General features: G+C 38.5%; 1 protein-coding gene across 9 annotated transcripts in view; it reads right to left on the minus strand.

Moving 5' to 3' along the window:
* Window positions 1-19,234, minus strand: part of KDM4C (lysine demethylase 4C) — a 409,893-nt gene that overhangs the window by 282,072 nt on the left and 108,587 nt on the right. For all 9 annotated transcript variants that reach the window (XM_057548130.1, XM_007189029.3, XM_007189030.3 and 6 more), the window contains 2 exons: window positions 14,615-14,718; window positions 10,656-10,793 (listed from right to left, as the gene is read on the minus strand). In XM_057548130.1, coding sequence (XP_057404113.1) covers window positions 10,656-10,793; window positions 14,615-14,718 — 242 coding nt within the window. The remainder of the gene's footprint in view (window positions 1-10,655; window positions 10,794-14,614; window positions 14,719-19,234) is intronic.

Raw genomic sequence — 19,234 nt, forward strand, 5'->3', positions numbered from 1 at the left:
CACTTGGCAGGATCAGCAAGCTGATCAATACAAATGAAAGACAAAAATAATGCCAGATGGAATGAGCTGTGAGCACTAAATATCACAGATAGAGCCACAAAGAATCCATCAGTGCTCTAAGCTATCATGTTGGAAATCATCCCTCCAGAGTATCTGGAATGTCCAGAAGATACTCTTGCTTTACCTTCCTCGTTTCGGAAAGAGGCAAAAAAAATATTACTAGGCATAGTTTGTAGGGAATAAAAGCATAGTAAATTTAAAATACTGGGCATGGCTGAAAGAGGGAGAGAACCAAGCGCTGGGTTTCTATATTATATCAGACTTTTTTAGGGTCTGCCTAACTGGGGGCACCTTTCCTCTTTGAATCGGCTAACGCTCTGATTCTTCTAATTGCGGAAGTGCGGAACTGTTAAAACAGTAATAGAGATTAATCAGGGGTTTCTTCACCCATTCTTTATTCCCTTTGATATTTAAATATCAACACCCTGTTCAGCTACTACCTTCATTACTTTCAACCTTCTGCTTGAGAAGGGGCTCTGGTGAGAGAGTGTTCCGGGGCTATAGCCCCCGTGGGAATTTCCGGGCTACAGTCCTGACAAGCAGTTCTGAAGAGAGGTGTATTCACGCTTTCTATCATCTTGCTCACAGCAGAGGGAGGATAGACTGTGGATCCACAGATTAAAGTCTAATTATAGCCACTGACCTCAGTGAAATCCCATTAAAGCTCTCTTTCGATTCAAAGAGGTCACAGCAAATGATCAAGTAGGCAAGATGCCTACATCAAACTTCAAACTGGGCATCTGCACATGTTGCTTTTGTTCAATCAGCAGAGAACAAGTATCTTGAAGGAAAGGAAACAGTGACCTTGGTTGGCATGCCTTATATAAGAAGTCCTAATTCACACTTAGCTCTTCCACTGAGAAAGAAAAATCACTATGTGGCTAGGCCAAGGGTTCAGAACCCACCTGAGAAATTTTCCCGGGTCCTCCTATAACTAGCTTTTTCTGTAAGTTACAGCATTGAATCAAAAGATTATATAGATCTTTTGAGGGAGGTACTTGTAAGAACAAACAATTAGCAACCAGATCATAAAGTTATCAAGTGAATCCTTGCTAGGATTAATCATTAGCAAGCAGTCGTCCCCATATTCAAATCCAGCCCCACTAGCTACAAACTGTGCTCTCTTTACCCCTCGCCATGCTGCCTCCTAACCAACATGTGGACATTTCCACCACAGCTTTTGAATAAATTTAGGAACAGGACCACTATTTCAACAGTACAGTCTTAGCAAGGCAAAGTGATTTTCCCAAAGAAAATCAGCTTATTGGTGTTAGATAAGAACTGACTTTATTTTAATGGTCCATGTTTCCTTTTTCTTAGGTTGTCCGCAAACCTTCCAAATCGATCATCTCCCTTCCTGCTATGAAATCTTAGGCTTCATCATCTGAATTGACGTGATGAGTTAAGTTGTAAAAATGGATGTCACATATGGACTGGAAAGCTTTAGGTTCTCAGAAGAAAATTTTTAAATGTGGTAAATTTATACATTATATTTATATATAAATTGCATTTATAATTATTTTGGTCTGTTTGATAGAGCTGCCAGTGAACCTTTAGCTGAAATGTAAAAAAGAAAACATCAACCCAAACAACAAAGGCCTATTTAAATCACTGAAGACCAGTGGTTCTCAACCCAAAGCATCCAGCAGGCTCACCTAGGGTGATTTTTAAAATGCAAATGCTGTATCCCTTCACCAGAGATTCTTATCCTATTGGTCTGGGTGGGTCCATGCTTTTAAAGCTCCGCAGGGTTGAGAACAGCTACTGTAGACTCTAAATGTGGATCGATCGACCAGACAGAGACCACACATGTCTTGTTTACTTTCTTAACTGAAGCACAGGGCCCAGCACATAACAGGTGCTCTCCCAAAATGACCTGCCATTTACTTTCCTAGCTTCCTTATGGTTTGGGTTGGACATGAGATATAAGAGTTTTTTCAGGTAGGTTTCAAGGAAAGATTTTCCTCCCAGGTAGAGGGACGTGGGTGAGCCACATTCCTGCATTGTCCCCCTCCTTCCTCCCTGGAAGAAACACGTCTGGAGTAAGCACAGCTATAGTGGCAAGCTTGCTAATAAATACCCTCCCACGGAGGAGAATAAGACAGAAGGAGGGGAAGAGCATGAGACCTCACGACACTGCTGAGCTGCACCAACCCTGGGGCCACCTGGCTGCAAATCCCTCAAGCGAGGAAACCACCCCTTACTAAATAAACTGCTTGTCTTCTCAGTGGTAGTTGCAGAAGGAGGAAAACACAGTAAACCCTGTGTGGGAGAGAATGAGAAGCTGTGGGGAACCAGGAAATCTGTTGTTTATAAATGCTGGGGGTGCCCAGAGCCCAAATGATTCTCCCATTATCCCTCTGTTCCCTCGAGGGGCTGGCCAACCTGCTTCCCTCAAATACCGCCAAGGTGTTCTTCCCGCTACTCTCCTAGAATTCTGGATCACCACTGGCCGGAATACTCACTCCCGACTTCTACCATCTTCTCCAGACACTTATCTAGGACACAGCCTTTTATGGAATTTTTTTACTGTGTTTACTGTTATAAACACTGAAAAAAAAAAAAAAAAACATGGAAAAGGCAAAAGAAATGGTAAACAAAAAATTCCCCAAAGCTTCAAAAAGTGCTTCAGTAAAATTAGATCCCTGATAATCATGAAATATGTCAAGGTAGGAGCATACTAAACTTTGTTCTGATTCTCTACGTACACACTTTTTTGTCCAGACTGATGCCTCAGGATCCCCCTCACTCCTCAAAATGAAGAAGGAAGTAAAGAACCTTTTTTCCCCCCAACTAAGTCAAAGAGTAGGGTGGTCGAAGCCCGAGAGGTTAACGATGGGCTAAAAAAGAATTCATATGTAGGTTGATCAACAGATCATAAGAATACAGAATAAAGTGTCCACTGGCTTTAAGAATCCAAACAAAAACAAATGCCAGAGAGAATCACCACCACCTGGTGGTGATTGTCAACTACAACTTACATGGGACAGGATCATTCTGAAGCCTCAAGTATCTTAAAAGTGATCCTACAAATCACATACTTGGCTGGCACCTGTTTAATCCACCGCATCCAAGGAGATGAATCCAGAAGGACATGGGGCACTAGGGGGCCAACCTTCTGCCTCTAATCTCAACCTCACCATCCTCATTTTAGGCATCATCCCAACTCCTTGGTTTGAGAAAGGGGGCTAGTAGAGGACAGAAGATGCATTATCTCTGAGATGGCAAGAAGTAACATGTGTGAAGTGCCCTGCACAACGCCTGGCAGATTGTGAACAATGTCGGCTACTACTACTATCAAACTAGATGAAAGTAGAATGGCTTAAAGACAAATTAATTTTTCTCAGTACAGTGTACACATTATTCAAAAAGCCAATTTACTTTTTTTTAAGGTATTGAGTTAACTAAAGCCTCAAAAACAGATATTACCTTGATTTCAGGTTAGCAACTAAACATCAGTGTCATAAACCATATACCTAGTTCCATTCAAATCCCATAATCTAGCAAATTTAAATTAGCACTGAATGAAATCAGGCTCCCTATCTCTGAGGACTCAAGCCCCAAATATCTCTCCTGCAGAAACAATATATACTAATCAACTGGCTCTCCTAGTATACTACTTGAAGTCTCAGATTTTCTGAATCCCACAACTCAATACTTCATCAGAATAAAATGGGGACATAATGTGACTATTTTCTTTCTTAATACCTCTTCTTGATACATAAATACTAACTTCCCAGTTAGAGTACAAACTCCTAAAGACATGACTTTGTATGCTTCTTTTTCTCTACATGGTATTTTCTCTTCTTTCCTTTAAGCTCTGTAAAAAAGGCAGAGGAGAGTCACTCATCAGCACTGCTATGTTGTACCACCAGGATCCAGGAAACAGAGACAAAGTAGAGGTAAAAAGATAAAATGCAAATATAAAATCACTAAACTCCCGAAGTTCATATTTTATATGCCATACCAGACACTTAAAATGAGAATGCCAAGAACTGTTAAATGAGCAATGTGCAACACTGTCTACATTTTCTTTCCTTCACAAGCTGTAAGAATAGAGAAATGTCACTATACTAGTATTCTACGATCTAAAGCATATTAAAATATAACCTAGAGACTCACTGTTAAAATGATTCCTGATTGCTTTAATAAAGACTGCCCAAGATTAAAGATTTTTTTAGGACAATTGCTACCTGATTTAGGAAAAACCAAATTTAATTTTAGAGAAGGATTGAAATATAAAATAAAATGAACCCATATCATGGTTCTTGCATGAAAGACAATTTAATAGTTGAAATCCCTTCCAGATTAAAAGGAAATCAATTTCAACATTCTATCATCTCTTTTTAAACTTGTTCAAACGTTTGAGAATTCAAATGTCCGAATGCTTTAAAGTTAGATAGTGAAGTAATGCTCTTGGAGTTCATAAGAGAACATTCCCAGCTCTGCAGTGCAATTTTTCAACTTTCTGGCATATCATGTTAATAGATTATCACTTAAAATAAAATTAATGTAAAATATGAGATATCATTTTGGAGTCACCAACTATTACCTTTCCTTCCAAGAAGATAATGTTATTTATCATGCCATAGATAAGTCTCTCATGCTGCACACACTGTCATAAATACACTGCTTCTGATGGTGTAGGCTAGATATGACTGTCCCCCAGACAATGATTCGTTTTTACTCAAGAAAATCAGTACAGTAAATAACTTTTCTTCCCTTAGAGACAATCATAGTGCTGGAGGCTGCTGCAACACAAAAACATAATATCTTCACAAATGTCTCCAAACAGTCAAGCTGAAAATCTAAGCCAAAGTTTCATTTAACAGCCTGTCAGTTTTCTGATGTGAAGCTAATGAATGCAGTGGCAAACAAATCCATCAAACCTAACATCAAAACAACTGCACTTCATCCCACCAAACGGAAAAATGAAATACAACCTGCAGGCCAGCTCTCTGATCCGTCCTAGCTAGGAAGCAGACCTGTGAATGCCACCACAGCTGCTGCACAGAAGTTACCACGGACTCCATTTCACCACAGACAGAAAGAACGTTCCAGGAACAGAAAACATTCATCTCGAATATACACCAATATCTTAGTTCAACTGCTATGCAGTCTGGTAGATATTTTTAAATCTCTACTAGAAAAAAATATACAGTGTTTCACTCTAGATTACTCTGATATTCAAAGCTAGAAAAATGCCTAAAATAACTGGATGATATGTTCCACGCATACTATAGCTTTGCAAATGGAGGTTTATTAAAAACCCTTCTGTTCTTTATGAACGCTCCTTGAAGACAAAGAAAACAAGTCCTTTTGTACAATCATGTAACACAATTCCTGTTCCAGAGAAGAAACTCGCCGGGCACTCACCAAAGCTGAACTCCACCTATAAGTAGGCATATGGGCATGCGGCCACCTGGAACATTCCTCTCAATTTTTTTCAGTGAAAACCTTAATTCTGATAAATTAAATGGGGGGGAAATTATATAACCGCTTTCTTAGGTAGGTGGGCCCTCTTAAGGCAAGGCCCTTCTCTTCTGGAGTATCATGCAGGATTTGGCTTGCTATATTTACTAGGTCAAGGCAAAAAACAGCTGAATGATCCTAAAGAGAAGAGAGGAAAAGACAGAAACAAGAGGAACGGCAAGGCCGAGGGTATTAGCAGGAATTTTTAGAAACAAGGATAGTCAAATTAAGTTGCTATCATGGCTCATTTCTACCTATGCCTGTTTTCTAAAGACCTTCTCCACAATCTAGGCACAAAAAAAGCCTTATGTGAGAGGTGAGGCAGTTTGGGTAGATACTATAATAAAGAGCCGTCTGGACTAAGTGCTAGAATACAGGGAATATACCAACAGGCAGTGGAATATCCACATAATAATTATTGTTGTTATTATTATTATTTAGCTGAGAATATCAAAGGTTCAGGAATTTGCTGAAATTTGGAAGACGAGTATTTGGGATCACCACAAATAATGGCATGGAAGTTCTAGTCAATGTAAGCTATGCTTTAAACAAAGGGAAGGTTTCATGAACCAATACCACATACCAAAAGGTCAGTAATACATTCAAAGGAAATCCACAGAAACCCCACCTCCTGTCCTGCTCCAGAGATGCCACCAGAGGTCAAGTAGCCAACAACAAAGGAAGCAGTCCTGGATCCCTTGCAGTGCCAACTCTACCCTCAATTCTGGCTCCCATCAAATAGGTCAGCCTCCAAGTGATGAATTCACAGAAACATACATGGTGCCTGGTATAGAGCAGACAAGCATTACCTGAAAAAACAGAGCTCTGTCCCCATCTACATTAAGCCACTTGAATGGCTTAAAAGGTTCCTATTAACCAAAGCCTGCTGGCTGTTAAACAAAGACCACCAATAATATCAGTGAACCTGGGGTTATCTTTCCAAAATTATTTTTTAAATTAAAAAATAACCTCTTGAGGACTTCCCTGGTGGTCCAGTGGTTAAGAATCCACCTTCCAATTCAGGGGACACAGGTTCGATCCCTGGTCAGGGAACTAAGATCCTGCATGCTGCAACTACTGAGCCCGCGTGCCACAACTACAGAGCCCATGCGCTCTGAAGCCCGCATGCCACAACTAGAGAGAAGCCCACGTGCTGCAATGAAAGATCCCACATGCCGCAACGAGGATCCCGCGTGCCGCAACTAAGACCCGATGCAGCCAAATAAATAAAATAAATTAATTTTAAAAAATAACCTCGGGGCTTCCCTGGTGGCCCTGTGGTTGAGAATCTGCCTGCCAATGCAGGGGACACGGGTTCGAGCCCTGGTCTGGGAGGATCCCACATGCTGCGGAGCAGCTGGGCCCGTGAGCCACAATTACTGAGCCTGCGCGTCTGGGGCCTGTGCTCCGCAACAAGAGAGGCCGCGATAGTGAGAGGCCCGCGCACCGCGATGAAGAGTGGCCCCCGCTCGCCGCAACTAGAGAAAGCCCTCGCGCAGAAACGAAGACCCAACACAGCCATAAATAAAATAAATAAATAAAATTTAAAAAATAAATAAATAAATAACCTCTCCTAACAGCTCTTGTCTATGTTATAAAATTAGAAATATTGGTTTGTAATATATGAAATATTATCAGTAGAGATCCTTCACTCTGCACCACGTTAATTAATTAATGCCACACCACAGACACTTTATCAGATGCTTTTATATACTCAAATCAACATGCGACAGGTAAAGCAGATGTCATTCCCCAGTGCTTCAACTATAAAAAGTATGCCATTATTTTTTAAATTATCCCCCCTAAATGCATAACTCATCATCACTTGTGAAAAACTACTGTTTTTTAAATAGGTATCATTTAGAATGAATTGAAGAAGACAAAGAATTAAGACTAACCAATTTGGCCATCATCAAAGTTAAAAGTCTTTAAGTACAATTCATAATTAAATCACTATACATTACATTTGTCCCCAGCAAAATACAAAAACTGCCCAATTTACAAATTTTCCTAAGATTAAAAATTACACATGTTCACACACACACGTACATACACACACACACAATATAGTAAATTCATAAGGTTCCCTAAAGAAACAGACTTGAAAATCAATAAAAATATGTGTCAAATAAATGATAAAAGACAATAAAATCTTCCCTCAAAATGCCATCACAGCACATTATAATGTAAGCAAACAATTCAGAATAGCCAAGAAAAACATTAATACTGAGGAATAAATTTAAGAAAGCCTAAGGATGTTTTAGTGAAACATTCAAAATTGTATCCAAGATTAGTTTCCTATTTTTATGCAGAATAACCAAAATTCGTTACACGAATCAAAGTAGATTCTTTTATTTTATTTTTTTTAATTTATTTATTTTTGGCTCTGTTGGGTTTTCGTTGCTGTGCGCGGGCTTTCTCTAGTTGCAGTGAGCGGAGGCTACTCTTCGTTGCAGTGCACAGGCTTCTCATTGCGGTGGTTTCTCTTGTTGCAGAGCACGGGCTCTAGGCATGCGGGCTTCAGTAGTTGTGGCATGCAGGCTCAGCAGTTGTGGCTCACGGGCTCTAGAGTGCAGGCTCAGTAGTTGTGGCGCACGGGCTTAGTTGCTCCGTGGCATGTGGGATCTTCCCGGACCAGGGCTCGAACCCATGTCCCCTGCATTGGCAGGCGGATTCTTAACCACTGCGCCACCAGGGAAGTCCCAAAGTAGATTCTTAATACGTCACCGTGTCAGTTATCAGTTGAAGCTCTCTGTGGTAGGTAGAATGCTGACGCCCACACACTCCCCCACTCGGTTCCACCCCTAACAGCAAAGATATCCATGTCCTAGTTCCTGCAATCTGTGAATATGATATTTTTTATGACAAAAAGGATTCTGTGGATTGCTTGCTCTGAAATGTAGGGGACCACAGCAAGGACCTGAGAGAGGCCTCTAGGAGCAAAGACCTGGTTGACAGGCAGCAAGGAAACAGACACTCAGTCCTACAACTGCCAGGAACTGAATTCTACCAACAATCTCACTGAGCAAGGAAGTGGATTCTTTGTCAGAATCTCCAGTAAGGAATGCAGCCCTGCAAGCACCCTGACTTTTGCTGGTTAGACCAATGTCAAATGTATAACCTACAGCACTACGAAACAGTACAAGAGTATTGTTTGAAACCACTAATTTTATGGTAATTTGCTACAGCTGCAATAGAAAACTAATACATTCTCAGAATAGCACCACCTCACCAAAAGTAAGGAAAGCGTGGAGACAACACCTAGAAACATCTCAAACACATGTAATTACAATTTTAAATTAACCGGCCAAAACTGCATTATAGCCATTGAACATTTTGTACCCAGTAAAAAAAAACCAGAACCCAGACAGTCATATCCCCTGACTAAACTGAATGATATAAATCAACACAGCATGAGTGGGTATCCACATACCTAAGTTTTTTTCCTCACAACAAATCTATGAGGTAGAGAGGAATTTTTAATTTATAGGAAGAAACAAAAAGAAGTGACTTTCCTGATGTTCTCTGGCTAGCAAGAAGACGAGCTGGGCCTCAAATCCCTGCCTCTTCCACCATGGGGCTCTGCTTCCTAACAGCCCCACAGGTCTGGGCTCCATCAGCTGAGACCTCAGAGAGGACCACTCCTGACCTCTCTTACTTGGTCACACTCCACTCCCACTCTGACCACCCAGAAAGGTGGAAATGCACTCAGGACATTTTAGTCTTGGGAAGAAGCCAATACTCAGAACTAGAACTGAAAGCTGTAGTAAACAAGAACCAACTAATTTTTCTGGTGACTGAACAGCTGGGATAGCTGACTTATTATGTCAATGATTAAAGATGCAAACCATAAAATAACATACCTTGTTATAACCTCAGGGCTATGACACTGTTTCGATGCAGCTACAAGCATTACTTTTCTGCAAAAGCACGGCAGTAGCTGACCAAGGTATGTGCACCGGGCTTTCTGCTTTTTAATTAGGTTTATTGTAATATGAAGGATGCGTAAGGGAAAGAAGTAGTTCAGTTCTGCTCCTTTCTAAATTACCCCTCATAAATAAAAATTACTTAGAACAGAGAAAGTCTTCTAATAGCAGGAGATTTCTTTTATGTCACAAATTCATTCAAATGCTTTCTGAGCTGCTATACTTTTATTTTAATATATTATGCAATTTTCTAAATACCTGTGTAAAATAAACCTAGAGTTGTCTTCCCTGAATATATTTCTATCCAAGTTCACTCAGTGGTTCCACATGAAAGTTTTATCAATGTAGAGTGAATAATATTTGCCTGGACCATGCAGTGGCCAAGATAAGGCTACATTGGCTGTATGTGCCATTTCCCACCAAATAGACGTCAATTTTACATACTCTGTAGTAAAACACACAGTTTCATTAAGAAACTGCCCTCTGCCAGCCTGTACATCTGCCTTAAAATCCACAGGAAAGGAAGCAACCTAATAGAAGCTACCATCACTTTGAAGATGTCCTCTATTTAACGCTGCAGGGGGGCAATTAATGAAATTTAACACAAGTTGCTTGTGAATGAAAATACACAGTTTGTGAACGAAATTAAATATACTGAGTAGGAGATGCAAGTTTTTATACCACGTTTAACATTAAGATATAGTACTTGTTAAAATACATTCTATACTATTACTTTCAAAAAATTCATTTCTGCACTAAAGGCAGTTTTAATTATTTCTTCTTACCATCCTCCCTGAACCTCTTGTTAACAATTTTACCAATTTCCTCTGTAAATAGCTGTTTTCTAAGCCATGGACTGAATTCTAACATGGAAGGAGCCACATCTACCTAATACGGAGTCACACGGAGCCACTGGAAAATCTCACGAAAAAACAACTGGTGGCCTTAAGAAAGCAAGCACTGGTTGCATAAAATTACCTCTCAAAGTAAACTGCTCCATGTTAATCTCCAAACAGGAAAACATTGCTACAAATGTTAATATAGCCTATGTAAAATAAATATATCTGTCTGGAATAAATTACTATGGTGACAAGCATACATCATTGAGGAAAAAAATAAATGCTGCACGTGCTCTTAGCTTTCCCACTATAATAATCAGAATACACATTTAATTTAAGCGTTTGAGACATAACTTACCAATTTAGCAACTTTCCCATAGTCAATCCATCTGACAGTAGCAAAATTTGTAGATTCTGCACAGTTGAAACCATGATTAAAACCAGCATGGTAGCCATATGGGAAAGTGATCATAAATTCGCCAGCCTCCTGGGTGATCTGCAGGGTAGAAAACATATAATATTTCCCAATTATAAGACTTCCCAAATTGCAAATACAGTTAAAATATATTTCCTATTAAAAAAAAAAGAAAAAATGTTATGATGTCCGAGCTATAAAAGAAGTCCCCCCAGATCCTTTACTTAATCCTTTAATAGTTTTTCAGGAGACTTTTAAAAGAATTTTCTAAACAGGGTGTGACCTTCTGGCAATGTAGTTCAATCATTCAGTCTATAATCAAAGAAATTATATTCTATTTGAAGATGTCTTTGTTTTATGTTATTCAAATAAATTTGTTCTTATTAGCATTCACTATGTATATTTTAATACTTTAAAAATTCACATTACTGGAATTATATAACAGGACTATCATAACTGACATTTTTCAAGTTAGAGCTATAAAAACTTTGATAACACACGCTGAATATTATGAATTCTTGTTGCTAAAGAGTTGATAGTATTCACCAATTATCCTTTCATAATACTTAGAAAAGATTCAATTAACTGCATTCCATTTAATAGTAAAATTTCTACCAAATAGTTATTCAAATATATGTATAATATATAAGTATGTATGAGTGAGTGAGTGCATTTTCAAATATAATTAAACTAGCTTGGGTAAATAAGCCAGCAGCCTAAAAGCAAAGATGAAAAATGTATTCAGTCCATTCCTAATTTTCAGATTACAGAAATTTGGTTTTTTTTATAATCACCAAAGCATACAAAACACACCATGAGCTATAGAAATACAGTGAAGCTAAATTTTTCAGTGTTTTTTTTTGTTAACTTGTCTACTCAATGCTAGACTATCAAATATATAACTCACTGATTCATTCAGTTACCTTGGTTCATTTCAGTCCTAAAATGTTGATAAATGAATATGTGAGTATGCACTTGTGTGGAAACATACAGGAGACACACTGTATAAATACAGGTGCACACACTGCAATTCAGTTACCATTTTAGGAATGCTAAAATGTTGTGTGTGGAAGTATTTTCTTTCCCAACAATTCTGAAATTTAGCTCATCACCCCCTCCCCTGTGACACCCCAGCAGGTGTTCTATTGCAATGAGCAGCAACTCAGCTGCCACCTGGCAGGCAGAGAATGGCTTATCAGTGTTCAACATGGTTCCAGTTCCATCACTCCGAGCCACGTGAGAACAAAGCCTGATTCTCTCCTTTCCTGGTCTCACTGAATCTCATTAATTATAATTGTGCTTGGAAACTAGGCACTTCCTTGTACAATGTGATAAAACAAAACTCACTCTGCTCAACTGTTTCTAGCCCTATAAGGTGGAGGAAGAGGGTAAGTCTGTTGTCAGTGGGATAAGGAAACTAGCTTCACTGCTCCACTGAATTCCACCTACAATCTCTCTCTACTCTCCCTAGAAAACCCTGTTCTTGCCTTGTTGAAAAAGTACCTGTTCCCATTAAATTGGACCCTAAATGTTATGCCTCTATATAATTTCTAGAAACAGGTCAATCCCAGTTAGCCAAAATATAAGGCTAATTTACCGCCTCTATGTAACAAACTGATATTAAAAAAAAAAAAAAAAGATATAGGGGTAGACAAGAACAAGTCCCTTTTATTATAAGACTAACCAAGCATCATAATTCCATACGGCAAAAAATGTCAGAAAGGGTAGTGTACGTAATCGAAAAGCAGAAATTAGCTATTTGTTAAACATACTTTCTCATATATATGTATGAATACGTACAAATTCACTGAAAGAAGAAGAAAAAATTGTTAGTCCAACTGCGAAATGATTGCCTAAAGAGAGAAGGTTAAACTGAGGAGGAAGATTGTGTTATTATTTTATATAACCTGTACTGTGCAAAGCCCCTCATATAGATCATCTCTTTTCATCGCCATAATAGCCCTATTAAGTGGTACTATTATTATCCCCATTTTCCAGATGAAGAGACTGAGGCTCAGAAAAATTATGTAATTTACCCAAGTGATGGAATCAGAAATGAACTTGGGAAGTATAATTCTGAAGTCTGTGCTACTCTGTCCCAAGTTACATTATCATCATCAGAGAATAAGCTCCTTGAGGAGCACACAATCATCACACACACTTCATCAAGGTGGAAGGGGAAGTGGCAGTATTTCATATGAAAAACTGCAACTGCCAATCAGCCCTCTAAATTGCTGGTGTCTCACCATCTGTGGACGAGCACTCACCCTTCCACTTCCCACAAAAGCCACGAAATGTCCCATCCTCAAAAGACCAGATAAGAGCCTGGTGCATCTAGTGAACTACCAAATAGTGCTTGAAGAGCCTCGGCCCAGAAAGGGGTGTGAGGCACCTGCCTCCTTCTCCCCAAATTTGAGAAAGAAGCTACAAGCTCCAAAGTCCTCCATCCTGGGCAAATGAGCCAATCCCGCAGTCCTGATACTTCATACAACCCCTCTCCAAAGAACAGCTTGATCAATTCCTATCACCAGCCCTAAACCCGCAGAGGTTTTCCTGTCTTGGAGGACTCCAGTCTACTCCTCCTCTGCCTTCTAATATTCCAACTTAAATAAAAGTGCTTAGTCAGGCTTATGCCAACCACCTCAAAGAACGTGCACTGACGATATGTCTGAGACTGGAAAGCCTGATGCCCAGAGGCATCTGCGAGTAAGACAAGGCCCCCCAGAAGGAACGGCCCCTCTGGGGGGGCGCAGCCTCTGACCTCTGTACCTGCAGCAGTGCTGCAGCCACCCACACTTGTGGACCTTCTCCACAGTGCACATCTCCAAGGCACACTTTCTGTCATGGGTAAAAGTATGTGACTAAACCAGTGTTGAAAGTATCCTCATCACATAAGACAAGTATGTCTCATGCATGATTACTGCACAGCCTGTTTGTGAGACAGCGGGACCACCTCAAGTTGGAGAATGTTTCTTGGTCCTTGCAAAAATTCTACTTTCAACAAAGCCTGGGCTGGGGGTGGTGGGGGAGGGAGGTGGAAGACAGGACTTTAAGGGCCTGAGATTAAGAAGAGGGAAAGATTTAGTCACAAGTGAAAAGCTTCTAAGGTGGAAAACAGCAAGGATTATGGGAAGACAGTCAAATAAAAAATGGAAAAGAGAGTGGAACTATTTTTTTTAATGTTTCTGAAGTAGCTAAGGACTTAATCCTCCTCCAACTGAGAGAGACCTTTTATTTATCTGGTCAAAAGCTTTTTTCATTTCAGCTTCTTCACATAAAAATGCTCATGCTCTGTAATAATTCTGACCCAGTAACTACCCACGGACACAAAGAAAGAGGGATCTAGCCTGTACAGCGTCTTACAGAACTTAATCTTCAGAAATACTCCAAAGAAGCAATATCTGATTATTAAATCATCAGGCAATTTTATCCATAATGAAATCTCAATTGTATTATGTCTGAATGTGTTTAGAAATAACATACTGGCACCATAATCACTGATTCTAACCAACCAAACTGCTAATAAAAATTGCTCTGATTTCTTTTAAAAAAAAGAAAAATAGATCACATACACATAAATTTTGTTGCTCATATAAGAGACTTCAATGGAGAAGAGCTATATATCTTATTCTGTCAAATGTGCTACATTTTACTTTCAGTATTGTTGTAAGTGAACTAGAACTGCATGAAATCTCTAGTAAATGCATCTTGAAATAAAAGTAGCTTCAAATTAATATTTAGGTAAATAACTGTTACCTAAGTAAAACATGAATCTGAATTTTTCTCCCCACATCCTAAAAATCCTACCTGAAGTCAAAGATATATTAGTTTATGTTAAATTTGTCTTAAATACGAATACTACACACATTAAATGAATTTGTTAAAGAGTAACACTAATATACCTTGTCAAAGGGAATACCATATTTCTTCAATACTGAGGGAGATATCAGTGTCATCTTGTGGCGAAGAAATGCATCACACCCTTGAGAACTGCTTGGGAAAAAACCTAAATGGAAACAGTAATTATAAGCAGTAATGTGTCAATTAAGATAAAATTTCAAATCTTTTTTTAAGCTTATGTTCTAGTACTCTTATAGAATGACAGCTTTACGCAAATATAGACCAAGTCCACCATCAAAAACCCTGGTACTAAAAACCAGAGTCAGAATTCTTAAAAATTAAACAATACATATTTATATCACCAAGGGTTGACCTTTTTTACAAAAAAAAAAGATCTGCCAAGAGTTGTTTGCATGATATAAAATGACTAAACCTACAACTTCCAATTTGTAACAGCTTTGAACTCAATCTACCTATTAACTGATAAATGGACAAAATATTAAGGGAAGGTAGAAGAGGAAAATCTGCATTTTAACAGAGGAAATCTCTCATTTTAGACTCCTAGAAGCAATCATTCTAGAAGCACTTGTCCCAATGCCCGGCATACAGTAGACACAGCAGTTTCCCACCTTTGTTTCTTTCTGATCGATTTTAAATAGTTTAACTGCTTCTAGTTTCCTGAAGTAACTCCCAGCCAGGGCCAGTCAAAAGCTTGGAAACCTGTCTCACCAGCCTGTGCAGGAACAGTACATACTGTTTTGAGGACACCTTTAAATGAAGAAGCTAAACATGCAGCAACCCTTTCATTCAACAGTATATTATGCACTGAAACACAGTTGTTTCTCCCCATCTCTGCCTTCAATCCTGCAGTCTGTCTGAGGCAGACTCTCATTAACTCAGTTATGTAAGCTAGAGGAAAATGAATGTGCCTGATATCCTGTCCTTTACCTTCCTCACTCAGAGGGAAAAACCACCACACTGAGAACGGGAAAGCAAGAAGAGAAAGACAAGAGAAACATGGAAGAGACAGAGGAGAATCAGAGAGAGGACCCAGAAGGAACACAGAATCACCAGGAAAGCATGTGTGATGTAGCTGGGTAAAGTGGGAAGAAGCACAGATGCTGTTTAACTCCTCCACTACCAAAATGAAGGCCACTGGAAATGTTACTTACCTAACTCTGTGGCTCACTACGTATAAATAGCTCCAGAATATGACCAATCTGATGAAAGAATTACCAGCACTCATTACCTAATCATGAACCATTTTAACCGCATAGAATAGCAAGGTTTTACAGGGATAGTTTTAAAGTAAACAAGCCTTTATTGATGCCACCATGGAGTATGTGAGGCCACAGATCATCGGAAGGAAACAAATGAAACATCTAAAAAAAAGCCATTAGGGTATAAAGAACCACCTGCAAAGAGTAGTATATTCTGCTTAAGCATCCAGGTGTACCTGGATTTTTAAGATGAGCAACAGACAGAAATATTTAAAAAGTACATCCAACAGAAACATCAGAAATACTATCATTCGCTACAATACCAATGGGAATAAAAGGAATAATTGTACCCTATCTGGTCACTTAATGCAGCCCTCCATTTATGGTTAATATTCATAATACATAAATAGAAAATAACCTTTGAAAGAAAGCAGACCTTAGTGAATGGTGAGAAAGTACCACATAATGCAACAGCCGTATCTATACAATAAGATGTCCTGAGTCTATACCACAGAGAGTAAAGCACAGCAGGGCAGTCCCCAAACACATAACCCACGGAAAAGTTTTAGCAATACAATTTAAATAGATCTATCAAGCTTTTCAAATCTGTAACTCTGTGCAGCACTGCATGAATTAAGTTTTAAATTAAAATCAATGAAGAAAGAGGAGTCTACTTAATTTTCTTTTGATAGGGATTTGTAATCAGGACCTGAACAATGTGATGACTGGTCGTAAGTTAAATTGGAAAACCACTGAAGGAAGGCAATTTGCCATATGTTAAGAACTTCATATTGGTTCAGAATTTATATTTTCAATAGGCTATCAGAACTATATTTCACATCGCCCTGGAAAACACCTCATAAACCACAAATTATGACATAATGTATGTGTCTCAAAATGAATTTTACCTCAAAATACTTGCAGAAGTACAGGGTTCACACTCACCCTCACTCCACCATTTCTTAAAAATATTTTATTCAATATATAAAGGAGCCAATATAACCAGAATACTATTTGATACAAAATGATAGTATCTTTCAAAACTCAGAACTATGCTGGCTAAAGGAATGTTAGCAGCTTTCATAACAAGTGAAAAAAACAAATTTGGAATCACATGTATGAAATATAACAAAAATAGATCTGATAGAAAAGATAAAATTTAACTAAAAATTCAACTTAAGACAATCAGAGTTTTTTGAAAGTCACCAAATAAAGAGAAAACAAGGTATGTGTTAAAATTTTTGCAAGTTAAGTTCTTTAAAATATGCTTTTCAGAACCTTTTTTTTTCTATTCTAATATTTACTTTCTTAATGTGCTTTTTTTCTAAGTTTTCAATTTGGAAAGAATTTATTTGGAAGAAGTCTGCTCTTAAACTTACCGTATTTGAATGTTACTACTGCAACATTCTGTAAGACTTTCCAATTTACCAGTCACATAATTGGAGAATCCACTCTTTCATAATCTTGAAAACCAGGAAGTTCCAATAAAGAAACAGTTCTACACTGACCCCTCAAGTATCTAGTAGTGGACACAGCAGCTAGCAACTCACTACCACACCTCACATACCCCATGGCCATCAGGTAACATGCCAGGTGTAGAAGAATACACAGAATAAACCTGGCACATCTTTCTGAGCATCTACTTTTGTCATGCTAAATTACGTGGTTTATATTTGCATACAAACAAATGTATTAAGGGAGCAAGATGCAAAATCTGCATGAGTGTTGTGGAGTGGTAGGGTTTCACTCTCCTCCACTGTAGAGATATTTTGGTGGAAGCACTTGAGAGGCAGCCTACTGTGAGGTGCAAACTATGTTATGGGATTTTGTGTAAATCTTGCCCAATCTCCTCTTACAGACACCTAACACACACACTTACTTGAACACCAAATTTCCTCTCTCATTTACTGCTCACAACATACACCTTCTCATTGCTATTAAATAGCAGAGCTAAGTTTTAGATGAAAAAACGTAACTGTTTGAACTATTTGAAGTCACCCTCATCTTGTCCACATGGCTAGCAAAATAAAAGAGAATAACAGTTAAGAGTCCCTACAGAGACATGGATTCCTAACACAAGTCCAACAACTCATATAGCCTTGTCTGGTCCCATAATCTCTCAGCTCCTCAATTTCCCCGTTCATATAATCAGGATGCTAGTATTACCTTCCTCAGTGGGGTCTTTTTTTTTCCCCCCCAGCATCAAGATACAATTGACATATAACATCATATAAGATATACAGTATAATGATTTGATATATGTATATATTGTGAAATGATTACCACGTTAAGTTTAATTCACATTCATCACCTAAAAACAGTTATAATTTTTTGTGTGATGAGAAGCTTTAAGATCTACTCTTTTAGCAACTTTCAATACAGTATTGTTCATTATAGTCACCATACGGTACAGTACATCCCCCAGAACTTACTCATCTTATAACTGGAAGTTTGTACCTTTAGACCCCCTTCACCCATTTTCCCCACCCCCTGCCTCTGGCAACCACCAAACTGTTCTCTGTACCTATAAGTTTGGTTTTTTAGATTCGACACGTAAGTAACATCATACGGTATTTGTCTTTCTGTATCTGACTATTTAACTTAGCGTAATGACCCCAAGATTCATCCATGTTGAAAGAAATGGCAGGATTTCCTTCTTCCTTATGCCTGAATAATAGTCTATTGTATGTATATATATATATATATATATATATATATATATATATATATATATATATATATATATATATATAAAACAGTTTGCTTTATTCATTCACCTGTCGATGGACACTTAGGTTGTTTCCATGTCTTAGCTACTATAAATAATGCTGTAATATCAGGGGTGCAGATATATCTTTAGGACAGCGATTTCATTTCCCTCAAATATATATCTAGAAGTAGAACTGCTGGATCATATGTCAGTTCTACTTTTAATTTTTTGAGTAACCTTCATACCGTTTTCCACAGTGGCTATCCTCACTGGGTGGATCCTTACGGGAATCCAGTGAGATAATGCACAAAAAACTTAGCCATTATCAAAAAGTGGAAACAACCTAATGTCCATCAACTGATAAATGGAAGAACAAAATATGGTATATCCTTACAATGAAATATTAGTCAGCTATAAAAAAATATGAGGTACTGCTGTAAGTTATAACATAGAAGAACACTACATAAAAGGAGGCAGACACAAAAGATCACATATTATATGATTCCATGTATATGAAATATCCATAATATGTAAATACCTAGACAGAAAGCAGACTACTAATTGCCAGGGGCTGGGGAGGCGTGGGAGGGAATATAGCATGAGCAATTAAAAAATATAGGGTTGGGACTTCCCTGGTGGCACAGTGGTTAAGAATTCGCCTGCCAATGCAGGGCACACAGGTTCAATCCCTGGTCCAGGAAGATCCCACATGCCTCGGAGCACCTAAGCCCGTGCGCCACAACTGCTGAGCC

Source organism: Balaenoptera acutorostrata, chromosome 6 (assembly GCF_949987535.1).
Source record: "Balaenoptera acutorostrata chromosome 6, mBalAcu1.1, whole genome shotgun sequence".
Classification (NCBI taxonomy): domain Eukaryota; kingdom Metazoa; phylum Chordata; class Mammalia; order Artiodactyla; family Balaenopteridae; genus Balaenoptera; species Balaenoptera acutorostrata.